The sequence below is a fragment of the Pezoporus wallicus genome, unplaced genomic scaffold, assembly GCF_028554395.1.
Source record: "Pezoporus wallicus isolate ANWC-B61680 ecotype Strahan unplaced genomic scaffold, APGP_CSIRO_Pwel_v1 contig_5353, whole genome shotgun sequence".
NCBI classification, from domain to species: Eukaryota; Metazoa; Chordata; class Aves; order Psittaciformes; family Psittacidae; genus Pezoporus; species Pezoporus wallicus.
Window position 1 is genome coordinate 332,323 of NW_026642422.1, and position 15,799 is coordinate 348,121.

General features: G+C 41.2%; 1 protein-coding gene across 2 annotated transcripts in view; it reads left to right on the forward strand.

Annotated features, from left to right (window-relative positions):
• The window catches only part of DAAM2 (dishevelled associated activator of morphogenesis 2), a 167,830-nt gene that overhangs the window by 132,094 nt on the left and 19,937 nt on the right, over positions 1-15,799 (forward strand). Inside the window, exons 16-20 of one of the 2 annotated variants that reach the window (XM_057429989.1) lie at positions 829-861; positions 5,047-5,153; positions 13,379-13,463; positions 14,864-14,970; positions 15,681-15,769. In XM_057429989.1, the coding sequence (XP_057285972.1) occupies positions 829-861; positions 5,047-5,153; positions 13,379-13,463; positions 14,864-14,970; positions 15,681-15,769 (421 nt within the window). The remainder of the gene's footprint in view (positions 1-828; positions 862-5,046; positions 5,154-13,378; positions 13,464-14,863; positions 14,971-15,680; positions 15,770-15,799) is intronic. The other variant, XM_057429990.1, reaches the window with a different exon arrangement.

The following is a 15,799-nucleotide window of genomic DNA, read 5'->3' on the forward strand; positions in this document are numbered from 1 at the left end:
TGCAACATTGAATGAGTACTGATAAAGACATTTCTTTCTTTGCTGCTAATAACATGATCTTCATAATTTTTTCCAGTTTAATTTATATTAAAACAGCTTTTCTTTCTTCTTCATTTTGTTAATGACAAAGGGTCTCTTCTTCTCTCTCGAGCCCAGTATATCACTTTTAGTGGTTATGAGGGAAAGCAGAATTGTCCAGTGTACAGAATGCTGGAGCAGGAATTCTTACGTTTGTCTTTTGAGCTTGCTCCAACCTTAATGTGTAATATTGACCTTTTGATTCAATATATCTGATGTTTTCCTGGAGTATGGAATATGTTGTGAAATAGTTGGTGTCTGTCACCCAACAGTGCTGTAAGGCTGCTTTTGGTTACAGAGTGCTTTCAAAATACTTGGATATAAATTGTTAAAGGATATAATTTGTTATTGAAATAAGTCATTACTAACAGTGGCAAACTATGCCTGTGCATCAGGAGACGAGAACTGACCCTCAAGTTTTAACCTTGGCAGGTTAAACCTCCAGCCTAGGTTTATAAAGGTATTTAAGCATTATACTAGTAAATATTTAAAGACCTAAGAGATTAATGTTTAGAGACTGAAATTATTCTTTTCAAAAAGGACCTAGAACTTAGTTCCCCAGCATCTGCTGATATAAAATATGCAAAGAAATGCTGAAATACCTTTGAACCACCTGGGTCAGTATTACTTGCTCAGCATTTTATTCTCTTAGTATTTGTCTAAATTCAGCTGCCTTGTTAAACTGGATATCTTTCTATGTGACTGATTTTGGCATGTTTCCTTCTTTATCTGTGGCTGCTGCCTGCATAGGACCTGCTAACTAACCCCTCCTCCTGTAAGCAGGTGAGTATCATTGTCTGCTTCCTGATCTTGCAGGGTGTGGGAAGGGGAAGTCCTGCACCATGCCATTATGGAGTCATCACTCATCTCATGCTACTCTTTCATATGCTCTTGCACTTCTCCTTTCTGGGTGAAGAAGGTGGTACAAAAAATTCCTTTAGTTGTGTTAGCTCTGAGATAGGAAGTAGTTCCTGTTTTTCACTATAACCTTACTATGGTTAATGCTGGTGTCTGTAGTTCCCTTTTTGGTGATCCAGAGGACAAAGACCAGGGACAAAGTATAATGTGAATATGGACTCTTAACCAAAGTAATAGTCTCTTTAGTGGAGAATAAAAAGGGAGTCTCAAGGAGCCTTCACTCCCACTGTTCCCATCTGTGGTCCATCTGCTTTGCACAGTATTGAAGTCTCCAGATGTATTCACTAGTCATAGACTTTCTGATAAAGAAAACCTTCCTTTCTGTAAAACTGGCCTTTGTTTGGGTAGAAGGATTTGTGTCAGCTGAGGAGCAGAAGGCTTAGACTGCAGGAAAACCTACTTCATTTCAGACTTCTGAAACCTTCAGAAAGTTCAGCAAAAGGCTGAAATGATGTTTAGATGAGGTAGAAATATCAGACTGCCTACATCTCTTCAAACTGCCTGCCTCTATGCAAAACTCTTGGCAACACTTTCGGGAAGAGCGATGCTCTCAGATGAGAGTTTTGCAAATGTCGTCACAAGTGTCTCTGGTGGCTTAAGAAGGAAGTAGTCCGCACCGTGAGTGCTCAGAGAACTGTATTTGGAAAACCTAGTCACAGGATGTGGTTAATACCTGGCTATGAGACATTTACTTTCTTTACTTTTTATCTTACTACTTTACTTTTTATCTGCTTTCATGATGGCAACATGTACCATGACTAGGTGCACCAATAAGGTAGAAATATTTCCCTAAAGTATTGATAATTACTATAACCTAAGGTGCTGCCATGGTACCAGACCACAACTTCTGCAGCTGACCAAAATCAAACTGCATTTGAAAGAGGGCAGCAAAATTTTGAACACATTCCACATGTCTAGTCATTCCAGCACTGAAATTTTAGTTGCTTTTTTTTTTTTCAGTTAAAGTCTCAAATCTGAAATACTCTTTGAAGCACATAACATAATGCTATCCCAGATAGAAAGGAACAATGGGATACAACTTGGGTATCTTGCCTGTCAGGTTGACAAGAGGTCCAACTACTCTTGCTTTGTATGCCTGGCCTATCTCACTTAGGCTAATCACTACTGCCCCCTTGCTCCTCTTTTTTCTGTGTCTACAAAACTGCAGATAGTCCATATGCAATCTGTTTTCCTTCAGCTAAGCTTGGAATCTGGCTCTGGTAATACCTGAGGCTTCTTCATCTGCTTTTGCTTACATATAATTCCAAGTATCTGTAAATATCTCTCTCTTCAATACGAGTTGAAGAGACTTATGACCAAGGAATGGGCCATGTCTGAATAGTTCAAGTTATTAATTTGTGTTGAACCTTGTGGGTTAGGGAGTTGGAAATGGCATGGAGACTATTATACCAATCCCTGCTACATGGCTTTAGGGGAAGCCGTCTAAAGCCCCACACCACAGCAGCAGCCAGACCCTGAAACAACTTGTTTTTTGCCTTGGGATGGGTGCTGGTTAACACTAACCAGGTGTCCTTGTTTGCAAACATTAACTACTGAGGAGGGACAAGAGCACAGACCAACAAGTGTCTTTCTTACCTTCAACAGCTGCCTATCTCCCTGTTCCCCCTGTCTTCCTCCCCACAAACTGAGGAAACTCAGAAGGACTGACATCTGTACATGTCAGATTATTCTGGGAGTGTTTGCTTTTTGCTATTATTAGTTATTCTCTTATAAATAATAAACTTACCCACTACTCGATTTCTCCTTTTTTGGGGATACTTTTGAAGGGACCTTAGAACTTATCCAGTTCCAACTCCCCTGCCATGGGCAGGGACACCTTCTACTAGACCAGGTTGCTCCAAGCCCTGTTCAACCTGGCCTTGGACACTGCCAGGGATGGGGCAGCCACAACTTCTCTGGGCAGACTGTTCCAGTATCTCACCACCCACATAGTGAATAATTTCTTCCTTTTATCTAATCTAAATCTCCTCTCTTTCAGTTTAAAACCATTCCCCTTTGTCTTGTCACTAAATGCCCTTGTAAAAAGTCTCTCTCCAGATTCCTTGTAGCCCCTTTTTAGGCACTGGAAGCTGCTCTAGAGTCTCCCTAGACCCTTCTCCAGGCTGAACAAGCCCAGCTCTCTCAGCCTGTCTCCATAGGAGAGGTGCTCCAGCCCTCTGAGCATCTTCATGGCCCTTCTCTGGACTTTCTCAAGCAGGTCCATGTCCCTCTTGTGTTGGGGGTCCCAGAGCTGAACACAGGACTCCAGGTGGGGTCTCATGAGAGTGGAGGGGGAGAATCACCTGCATTAACCTGCTGGTCACAGTCCTTTTGATGCAGCCGAGGATACATGGTTTCTGGGCTGCAGGCGCATACTGCTGGATTGTGTCAAGCTTTTTGTCAACCAACACCTCCAAGTCTTTCTCCTCAGGGCTTTTCTCAATTCATTATTTGTGCAGCCTGTAGCTGTCATTGGGATTGCCCCAGTCTAGGTGCAGGACCTTGTACTTAGCCTTTTCTGTCAAGCTAGACATTTTGGACACATTCAGCAGAACTGTCATGTTCGTTTCTTCAGCTGGTGCATTGTACCTGCTTATAAATGCCACTTAGTATTGGTAGTGGCTCACTGCAGAACATTTGGATATGGTTGTATGAATCCTTTGAATAGCCAGGAACAACACAGGCATGTTATAGCTAATTGTACCTGGAGCTTAAATGGCAACTAGCAATGTGAATCTACGATTTAAATTTAACTCTCAAATACTTGGGTGTCAATATCTCTTGGAGCGGATTAGTCTTGCTGATATAAGTAAACCTTGAGCCGCAGAAATTTGAGTCCTGGGAGAGAATTCTGGGAAGCACTGCAATATGCTTGTCCTGATCTTACACCTTTTCCTGGGTGTCTGCGGTTAACCACCCTTACAGACAGGATAGGGGGGTAGATGGGCCTTTTGATCTAACTCAGCATGCTTGCTGTTATGTCCTAAGAAAGAAGTCACGTTGCTAATTTGATAGGTGCATTCAGAGCTATATTATACTTGTAAATCTCAAAATCTCCAGGCATGACAATATGGATATCATGGAAAGGTATTTTTTTACCAGAAGGTAGGTGGGAAAATAAAAACCTGTCCTGTTTCCAGTTCCCTCTTTTCTGTTGGCAACTAGAGTGCTATTATCCAGGATTGACACCTTTTATCATTACCTCTACTTCCCTTTAAGGAATGGTGTTAAAAGATACTCAAACTAACTACAGAATTCCAATCTCTGGAAGTAAAATAAATCTCGTTGCTCTGAAGTGTAGGCAGGACAAGGAGACGGACAATTCTGGATGGTCAGACTGGATTTGCAAATAGTTTCTCTCTGTGTGCTGTGACAAACATTTTGATGGACTTTTCCTTTTTTTTCCCCCCAGGTGATGAGTTTGTCAATGGGGATATGCAGAGAACTTTGAAAAAGAGTGGTTTCTATATGCTTTAAAGTATTAATTATTTTTTTTTTAAAAAGCTAGTTCAGATGTAGATACTGACCATTTAGTAAGATATATTTAGTAAGAGAGATGCCATCTTGCCTTACTGTTGTATCTCTCATATAATATGATATGGACTGGTCCAGTGGCAGCCTTCAGAGGTGATTGCAGGATTTTTCCTGATTGTGCTGCAGTCTTTAAGAATGCTGTGTAACCCTTAACAGGAGGCATCTGCTGAAGGATATATGCTGTGACACCAGTGGGCTTTACTGTAATGTGCCCAATTTTCTTGTTATGCCAGTTTTGTACATTAACATAATAACATAACTGTTTATAGAGAGTCCAGTAGGTCAGAATCAGATCCAGTACTTCTTATCAAAGATGATCTCATAGGTGGTAATGAATGGCTTCTGTTTCTCTAGTAATACAGGATCTACCTACATGTTTTCTGCCCTTCTCTCATTTTCTTACCATGTGGGTAGATTTTCCAAGGTTGGGATGGATTTTGTTCATTGCACTCAGCTAAGTCTTGGGTGAAATATAATACTGATTGTTTTCCCTCCCTTTTGAATTTTTATATGCAGAAAGAGATGGGTTCAACTGAAGACCTTTACCTCTCTACACGAAAAGTGAAAGAGCTCTCTGTGATTGATGGCAGGAGAGCCCAGAACTGTGTCATTCTCCTTTCCAAGTAAGTGTGCTAAGCCTTAGCTCATAGGAAATGCCATGGTCATAGAGGGGATGGAATCAAACAAACATAGAGGCAAGAGGGGATGGAATTAAACAAACAGACATGCTTCTTTTCCAAACTAGAACCACTTTCTAATACCTGCAGAACTTCAGAGAAACCTCTCTTGCAGTGTCATAAAAGCATGTCTTTCTCAAGAATTAGCTCACTTAATAAACATATGCAAACACACATTTTGTGCTTTAAACAGATAAGCATCAAGATTTGTCTGAAGACTCATCACCAGAAAAATATCAGAACTCATAGGCAAATGAAAGCAGCTCTTTGGCATTGCTTGCTCTTTACTCTTAAGTGATATGCCCCCCCATGTTGTTTGTCTCTGTCATGTATGTTTCTTTCTAATGCTCTGAGCACCTCCCTGGAATACAGCAGAGCTGAGGGTGATGTTCATCTTTGTTGGTTTTGACTTTTGATGGGAAAAGTGGTAAATGTAAGAAGATATGTTCAAGAATCAGGTCTTGTATTTGTAAATAAGGTTTTGGAAGCCAGGAGTTGCCTTTACATGCTCCTGCAATGACTAATGCCTTCAAATGCTGTGACATCAGGGCCCTCTATATGCTTTTCGTGTCTTTCTGCCAACATGAGTACTAGGCCAGATGTCTGTCACTAAATACCAGATTTGTGCAGACAATGATCCACCAGAGAGAGCTGCCATGTGAGCAGATGGGACATTTCCTAGAGGTGGTAATATAGTGTGTGCAGGTGGCTAGGCTGAGGAGGATTCAGGAAGGTGGTCCATAACTTGGTATGACACTAGATATTTATTAAAATCTTCCATCTTCAAAACAAAAGGAGTGTGGACAGCAGCAGTACATGTTTTTCACCTTTCACCTCTTCTGCCATGCAAGTCTGGCCCATTCTTGCCTGAGAGGAATCCTCTTTAAATAGTGAGAGAGAAAGGACAGTCTCTGTGGTTTGCCTTCCCTTCTGCTGGCTCCAGCAAAGTGGCATGAACTTGCACTTCAGGGTACACAGCATGTGTTCGCTCTAGGTATGCCATAAAGCCAGTCCACTTCAAGCTGCTAGTCTGGGCTCAAATCAGAGTTGAAAAACTGTGGTTTGTGATTGCCAATTTCTCCACCAGGAAATATCCTGGTCTTACTGGTAGCAGGCATAACAGGGATGTTAGCGACTTGGGAAATGAGCTTGCTGTCCCTAAGAAGCACACCAGTTTACGTTGTGCCCTGTTAACTTCACTGCACTGTGCTATGGGAAACACCAGTCAGCATAGCTATCGCTGCCTTACATCATTTAATGTTTGTAGCAGATAGTGTTACACCCAGTGTATCAGAAATACATAACAGCTTGACCCAGGGTTGCTATTCCTCCAAAACTTACCTTTTAAACTAGGGAAGCAGAAATCTTTGGGAGCGAAAATGGCACCTCTACATTGATGCCTTTTTCTGCTCTTTTTGCTGATATGGTTCTATTATTAAAGAGAGCAATTGGGCTGCTTGGCTACAGACAATAACTGAAAGGGTTTTACAACCCCTTTGCAGTTCTTTTTCATTACCCCACTTCTTCCTCCTTCAGGTGAGAAGCTCCCAGCTAAATCAGCCCTAGCTTCTGCCATGCCCTTGCTGCTGCAGCACACCTTACATGTGTGTGCATGTGAGTGTGCACACATGTGCAGTTGAGAGAGGATTTAAAACCAGTGATGAACAAAGAGAGTTTGTGCAACCCTGAGCTGCAGCCCCAGCCTTCAGGTTGCCACAGTATCTGCCAACAGCTGTTTCCAATTGACTCTTAACTGTGCATGTATCCCTGTAGTTTATTCCCCCTTTGTTTACACTAAACTGTCATGTCCTTTAAAGTAAAATAGCTGCATGGGTTGGGTTTTCTTTCCCTCCACTACTGAAATGTTTTCGTTTTACTAACACTGTGTTAGCAGGGGTCAGGCAGAGCTCATATTTCGTATGGTCCAACAAGCCAAAACCTAGCTAGAGTGAGAAATTGATGTCTCTTGCTTTCTTTTGCGGAGAGACTGGAGCATGGTAGGCTGAGAAGAGATGGAAATTGAATTGCTAGTTGATTTTTGCTGACAGTTAACAGATTTGTAAAACTTCCTCCCCATTGTAATCTCTATTTTCATTCAAAAAAAGCTGTATTTCAAGTAGTTGATAGCAGCATCTTTCAGATTTCCTGCAGTAGAAGGATGCAGTTTTCCTTGTTTAATGGAGTCTGGCAGATACAAAGAGAAGCTCTGTTCCCTAAGCCAACTGTAAAGGTTTGAATAAGCACAAGATCAGTTTTTCTCACAGTATTTCCAGTAGATCATTATTCAGCCAGGACATGGAAGAATATGTGGTGAGTCCAGGTAAACAGGTGAGACCAGCTTCAAATCTGGCTTTCTTAATGGTGTTCCCAACATACAGTTATTTCTGTCACACTGGAAATCTGCTGTCTCTCATGGTTTTCCTGATGCCTTTAGTTTCTACCAGGCTGGAGATTTACTGTCAGACTTGTGTAGTCTGGAAGAACCATCCCACATCCCTGCTTTTGCCTAGAAGCTGGAAATGTCTCTGACCTTTTTCACCAGGATGGCTACTTCCTGCCTCCATTACTTAAGTAATGGATAGTATTTCCACTGTTCTAGTGTTTTTATCTTTAAATACTCTTGCATAACATGCCTAAGATGTATTGCTTAATGTCTTGCTCTGTGAAATGCTCCGGAGGGGTGCAGTTCTGTGAGAGACATTGCTGAAAAGAAAGCTCAGTGTATCCTTATGGAACATTTTTATGCAAGTTATTGTGCATGAATTCCAGCAAAATCATTATGTCAGTGTTCTCATGAGATGTGTTTGTTATTCCTGTAGCCCAGCTAGTCAGCAGTAACCCTCTCAAGAGGCTTGAAACAGTAGGAGTGCTAGCTAAATGTCATAAAACCAGTAGTAGCAAAAGGCCACAGAAAACCATTTTTGTTTGTCAGTAGATAGACACTTTACCAAATGTGGTTTTCATGTTTCAAACATGTATCAATTAGGAAGAAGAAAATGGATTCGTGCAATGTTTCCAACCAGAATATTAGAGACCAAGTATTTCTCTCACTTAGCTGTGGCTCCTCAGTGCTTCTAAACCTGCTCAGTTCAGGCATTAAGAGGAAAAGCTATTCAGCCAATGTCAGTCTCAGTGTACTGACAGTGCTGTGCCTTTCTGCCATGTGCCAATAGAGTGTTCACCCTTATTTCAAGGTAGATTCCAGGCAACATGATTTCGGGGTATAGATTGTATCTTGATACAGAAACAGCTCATTGGAATTAGCAGTTCAGTTCCTCGGTGTGCTGTCTTGAAAAACACTATGCAATAAACAGTGTCTCCTGGGTTCCTAGAGCAATTTTCTAATTTTAAATGAAGGCCTACAATAAATGGCTTTATCTGCTATTCTGAGTATAATGAACCCCAAGGTTAAACTGAACACATCAGTCAGTACCATCCTGCCTTAGATCACAACTAGGAACTGATAGGTAGGGTTCTGGTAAGGGATAAACCATTGGCTTATCAATATGTTATTGTAATTTCAGGATTCCCAAGTTTGGCCCTGCTTTGCCTGGCATAGAAAGACAGCCATCCGCAGACCCTTCTTAGTAGAAAATTGAGTATATTTGGATGCAAAGTCTTGGTCATTCATGAGCTTTTGCTGATGGAAAAAAAAAGCCTGTTTCTTTATGCACTTGGCAGAATACTTTCACAGTGAAGTGCTGAAAAGGCACTGGTGGATTTCTTTTCCCAATGTGTTGCTATAATAGTGGAAGATGTACCTGGTAAAATGTCCCAGCTGTTGTCCCGCAAAGGTTAAGGCACTGTGTTTTTCACAGGCAAGATGAGTTGGCAGCTGAGATAAGAGGATGTGAAAAGACTGACTGCATCTTTCTGCCTTCTTAGTGAATGCACAGTTAGACCAGCCTGACTACTGAATGCTTCTTCTCAGAACAGGGAAACATCTTTCCTGCCTTTATGGGATAGTGACAATGAGTATTCCCAAAACACAGATATTTAACAGCCCCCAGATTGGCAGTGGTACAGAGCTTTGGGGGATGTCAGGAGTTAAAGAAGCCTTATGTCCCAGTCACAAAGTTTGGGAGTGAAATAACTAGTAGCCTTTGTGAAATGGGTTATGGAGGTGGAAAGTTCTGCAGTCAGTAAAAGCTAAGATTTGTGTGAGCTACACAAACTAGCTGAGTATCAGTTAATGCCTCTTGGTGTCACATCTACTACTGTTGGCATCTTTTGGAAGCACTGTGGTTCAGTTTAGTTTGAATTAGAAAATGGCCTCGATACACGATAATCAGTTCTCTTCTCCAAGTTAAAAGAAAGAGTGGGATTGTGATCCCTGTGGTATGGGAGCTTAATGTAGCTGCAACAATGCTCCAGGTTCGCTGGTAGTAGGCAAGCATGCTTCTTTATCAAGAGCTAAGCAAGATCGAAGGAACAAGCCCATGAAATAACTCACTTTTTCTTCTGAGGGGGAGATGGTTAGTGAGCAACAAGTATTCTGCTTTCATCCATGGGAAGGAGAAATAGAAGAGGGGAGGTTACTGTGAATTAAATCAATGGGTATATTTAAGGAGGAAAAATGAGCAAGCACTGCATGTCTTTAAGGGAAGTTGGTGTAAAACTGCGACATCTCCCAGGCATGTTCAGAGTCAGGCCACCATCTTTCTCCAAGGGAGAACAATAAACCACTTGATGTCTGTAAGTGAAGCTGGTGTTAAATCAGCCGAGGTGTCCTGGGGAGATTAGTGATGAATTACTCTGCAGAGTCCATAGAGATTATTTATGGAGCCAGAGGGGATAGAGGGAGGCAGACTAAGTACCATATTAGAAGTTATTTGGTACATGTTGATCTTTAAGATTGCTTGAAAATGACTCAAGCAGTTGGACTTCCATATGCTGCCATCAGATGTACAGCCGAGGGAAGAAGGAGGGACTACTCTCAGTAAAGATCCTTTTCCTTCCTCATCTGACCAGCATCAGGCTGCTGTTGAACAAAACCAGTCAATATCTGTGCTATGAATGAATGTGCTGCAGCTGAGGAAAGGGGGAGTGCACTTCCTTCTGGTCACGTTTACTTCCTGAGTTCTGATGGCAGGATCTGTGAGTTAGTGAGGTGTCATGCAGGGCAAATACAGCTTGAATTGTATGCTGCTCTGAATTGAGTTGTCTCCAGCAGCTGGAGGAAAAGTGCCTGGATCTGCGAAGCCTGTAGGAAAGTCATTGCAGGCTTTCCACTAGACACTGATATGCAATTTCTGTAGTGTAAATTTTTGGACCGTAATTCCACTTTAATTTGCTGTCTGTCCCATATGAATTTTAGGCTTCAAGCCATGCCTCTGTTCAGTTCTAAATGGAAAGATTTTACACATCTGCCTCAGGTTCCTCTTTAATCAGTTCACCTGTTTCTATTTAAAAGCAGCACATCTGTTTCATGTTACTCCTGGCCATCTTTAAGATCTACTGCATGGCTTGCGCATGAGTTTTGAAAATACAAGAAGAATCACTTGATTAACAATTCTTTAGCCAGTTATTCATCCAGTTTTTAAGTGGGAAGATCCCTGTTTTGTGCTGTTGGAGCACAGTTCTTGAAATACATCCTGCCCCAGAAGAGGAGCAAGCCCACTTTGGAACAGTAAGATTGTTTTGCTGTAAATCCTTCTGTACTTGTAATTGGATTGGTAATAATCTAGGATGCACACCTGCAGGCATTGTGACCCTGTTACAGGCCTGTAAGTCACTAAGTTAAAATGCTTCTTGGCAAGGGGCTGGCAAGCTTTCTGCTCCTCTCTACTGTGGGCTAAACCAGTCCACCAGAAGCTTTCCTGCTGATGGCAGGGGACAGGCTCATCCAAGAAATCCAAGTGTTTGTGTAAGTATCTGTCCTTGGGGCTCTCAATTATTTTTGAATGGAAGATGTTTTGAAGTGTATTTAGTGCTGGTAAATGGCAGCAAACAGAGGAGCTTGGAATCTGATGTCCTTGAGCTCCTGAACAGAACAGCAAATCAGCAATAATGTGTGTTGCACCTTCTGTTGACGTACCTCAAACCTGTTTGTTTGGTCCTGTTTCCTGCCTCCCCAGACACAGACAGAGGTACTTGTACTGTGCAGTGGAGTGGTCAGTTTAGTAATTGCTCAAGTTATTTGCATAGAAAAAAAAATTAAACTTGCTCTCACTGTTTTTATCCTCAGTAAAAGTACCAACAAAATTTACCCACTCCTTGGTGTTCATGGGTTAGCTTCTTGCATCTGACAGACTGTGTGTCTGTGTTACAAGGCTCAGCTAATCTGCAGGCTCCATACTGTGGAAAATGTAAAGTGTTCTCTAAAGGAAAAGTAACCAACAAAACACAGCACTTTGAAAACTGCCGGCACCAAATTTTCTGGGCATGTGTGTATGTGTCTGCTAGGAGCCAGGCCCACACCCACTAATATGCTTCTCAGCCCTCATGTGGTCAGTTTTTTTGATCAGTTCCGGGTCACACAGCCGTGGACTTTACAATTCGTTATTATTAAAGCCAAAAGAAACCCTTCAATTTTGTGACTGAGATTGTAGAGCTTTATGCGGAACCCCGTGTTTTGAGGTTTGTTGTTTTGATCCTCAATCAAACTGGTGATCTAAATAAAAAGTTTTCAGCCTTTTCACTGTAAAACATCTAATCCTTGTATCTCATACATGCGTGGCCCAATTATGTAGCTTTTCTGGAAATTCAGTAGCTTTATCTTAGCTGGTATCACTTTGGCCTCCTTGTCAAAAATAGACACAATGACCAGCTAGGAACAGAGCAAGAACAATTAGTTCAGAGGTGTAATATGTAAAAGCTTTTGAATGTCTGCTGATTCGTATTTTAGTTTCCAGGTGTTGATTACATTGAGTAATATTAAAATGGTTTAAGTCTCTTAGATTTAGTAATATTAGTCTGTAAAAATAAAACTTGCTCTTTTGCTTTTGCCTAGTTTCAAAAATACGATTCTATTCAAATGGCAGTAGCAATGTGAAATTTCAACATGGAATTTCTTAGCACTGAAGACAAAAACATTCTGCCTCATGCATCAGCCCATCTCTTACTCACATTTGCATTTTCTCTTTCTTCTGTCAATTAATTATATTGATTGTAAAAGGTCCATGGAGACTGCAGACTTCACTCCTCAAATACTTCTTTTCACACTTTCCTGGCTTAGTCACAAAATTGAGATTTTCTTGTGGATAGCCTTTCCTTTATGGTTCATTTGGTCCTCCTCTACTCTCCTGAAATGACTAATGAAGGTGTCGCGGCTAGGGGTGGTGGGGTAGAATTTGTCAGTTGTGCATTTCCTCAATGACATCTGTGCTGAGAACCATCAAGTTCATTTCATATAATCTATCAAGGAATCTCTCAATAATCACAAATGTTGATGACTCCTGTCTGCCCTGGGTTTCAAGTGGAGACCTTGAGAGGCTTTTTTTTTTTTTATGCTGTGTTTTGTTGTAACTGATGACCCCTGTTCATTGCACACAGATGGACAGGGGTAGGTGGGAAGGAGAGTGTAATTTTAATACCTCAGATAATATTAATAAGCTATTGTTTTCAGAGCACTTTGTTATTGGATGCAAAACATGGATATGTAGAGGCTGTTAATTCCTTCTTCAGCTGTGACTGCTAACAGAGCAAACTTACCTAACACAACCAGTCTTCTTACAAGAAACTCTGTTCTCAGATCTCTAAGGGAAAGAACAGTCCCATTACTTGTTACTTGGGAGATACTTTAATACCTCAGGGTATTACATGGGCTTACAGTCACTTACAAGTCACATAGATTCAAGGGGTTTTACTGTTGTTAAAGAACTTAATGAGGGAGGTATCTGATACGGGGGAAGTTGGAAGTTGATCTTTGAGGATCTGATTGTTCTTAATAATCTAATTTTTGACATCGAATGTTTAATTATCTGAAGAGGATAAAATATATGATCTATAAAATCTCTGCTTTGGAACTGATTCATTCATCTTACTGAATACGCTAGAACAGCAGTTTCATACTAGAGCTTTCCATGGTTCTTTTAACAGCAGTTTCATACTAGAGCTTTCCATGGTTCTTTTGTAACTTTTAAGTGCAGTTTTTCGGGCTTCCTACTTCCTGAAAGTGTCAGAGGCACTTAAGCTTTGCACTAATGGTCCAATGTTGATACTGTTGAAAGGCTGAAGCTGACTAATGAAGAAATCAGACAAGCAATCTTGAAGATGGATGAACAAGAAGATCTAGCAAAAGATATGCTTGAGCAGGTGAGAAAGTTTGCAATTGGATATATCTTATTCTTAAGTCCCTCACTGCCCTTTTTTCACCTAAAGTGGATAGATGTACTGGCTCTGCTGGCATGTCTGCAGATCTGAACTTGGCCCCATCATGTCAGTGGAGCACATGAGAGCACAAGGGAAGTCTTTCTCCCAGTATTGTCAGATATACCTTCCTTGTGTAACTCTGTATCGGGTTGACTTTGTAAGTTTTCTCTTCTTGATCCAAAATATGCATGGTTACTGTTGGTATGAGGTTTCCTTTCATGTCCTCTCTTCTCACCTGTGATTTTTCCATAATTTTCCCCATCTATTCTTTATACTGCTGATTATTTTTTTATCATTCTTTTTTCTTTTTCTTAATTTCCCTTCCCTATCTGCAGCTTTCCATTGTGAAATGCCATGAACCAGGTCTTTTAAGTCAATGGTTAGAGCTGAGACTAGAAGAGATCTCACATTCTAACTAGAAGGGTTAGGAATGGAGTCAGGGTCTCCTATCTTCTGCAGCTGGTTCGCCCAACAAATGTGATTCCTTCTTTGTGTGCAGCCATGGTATTTAATCATGTGCAAAGAAGATCTTCCATTTTAAATTTATAGCCTACTTGTTATCTGAATGTTCACAGCTGTTCTAGAAGTCACTGCAAGATTATGATGCTCCACACCTTTGAATATCACATTTTGTGGGAGTAGGATAAAATATTAAAAAGGAAAGTGCTTGATATGCCTTGTGAGCAGTTTTTGTGGTTGTGTGTTGAGGCTGTGTGCATGGCAATATTTATAACCATACTAAAGCACAACTACCACCAGATATGTCAAAAATCCATCAAACTATGCTTTTAAGGTCAGCATATGAATAGCAGTCAGTGTCAGACACATATCTAGTCACTTGGTTGTTGTTTATTGTTTCAGCAGAGTAGGGCAGACCCAAGAGAGAGATAGATGAGGCTTTGTGTGTACTCTAGGATAGGCACGATGGGTACTTCACACTGAATAGGACACATCCTGCTCTTTTTGCATAAATCTAAACTCCAGGTAATGCTGTGGGAATCAAAGTTCTCTCTGTACTTCCCCTTGGATAAGTTGCAGTAGCAGTTGGCCTTTAGGATGTAAAACTGGGAAATTCCCCATAGAGTTAAGAATCAATCTAATGGGGTCAGTGAGGGATAAAGACAGAATGGCAAGCAGGGGTTTAAAAAAGGTCAGTTTTGTATCTGCAGCTGTGCTATTTTGAAGTTACGGTCACATGGGTGAGTCAACCTAATGTTTCCCCATGGTAGCAGAGAAATCTGAGGGCCCTCTGTCTCTCCATCAGGGTGTTTTGTGCTTCACTGTCCCTCTCTCCTTTTCACTGGACCACTTATCTCCATGTTGGTTTGTCTGTGTCACTCCAGCTGCTGAAGTTTGTTCCTGAAAAAAGCGACACTGACCTGTTGGAGGAGCATAAACACGAAATTGAGCGCATGGCCCGGGCAGATCGTTTCCTCTTTGAAATGAGCAGGTCTGTTTGATACATTATGGGAAAGTGCTCAAAGGGCTTCTTGGAAGCAGCAGTAATAGTTATTGAAAATGGATCATCTGGCACTGAAGGGGAATGTGCAAGAGATTGTGGGCCAGCATTATACCCTGCATTTGATAGAAGCCCGCAAATGTTACAAGTATTTCCATTCATTACACAAACTTTTTATTGATGATAAGGACTTTCCGTGCTGTCATTTAAGGCCATGTCCCCTGATGACAAGCAGAAATTTGCCTCCTCTGACTAAACTTGTTCACTAAAAGGAATTCAGATCCAACTATCAGATGTACCATAGTCAGGGGTCATGATTTCATGTAGATCCCTTTTTCCACTCAGCTATCTCATCTTCTGACCACCTTTCTTATTCCAACTTTGCTGCACCCGTGATCAGGATTAACATCTTTTTCTGCTAATTGAGATGCAGCTGGCATCTCCCATGAGTCTCGTATTTTGAGAGTAATGGGAATTCCTCCAGCTGCTTTTCAGTTGTAATCAAAATATGCCTTGAGTTCCTCCATTTTTATAACAAGGTTAATTATGTAGTGTCAGATGTTTGAACTATGTCTGTAATCCCATGCATAGGCCTTATGGGACTGAACATCCAACCATTAGATTACATAGGCAGTATACTGGCTCTGTGCTCAGAAGTACAATTCCAGTTCAGTGTTGGCTTTCCTCTGCCCTTCATGCAGAATTGACCACTATCAGCAGCGGCTGCAAGCATTATTCTTTAAGAAGAAGTTTCCAGAGAGGCTGGCAGAAGCAAAACCAAAAGTGGAAGGTATGGTTAAAGCTTTTGCTAAGAGTTGGG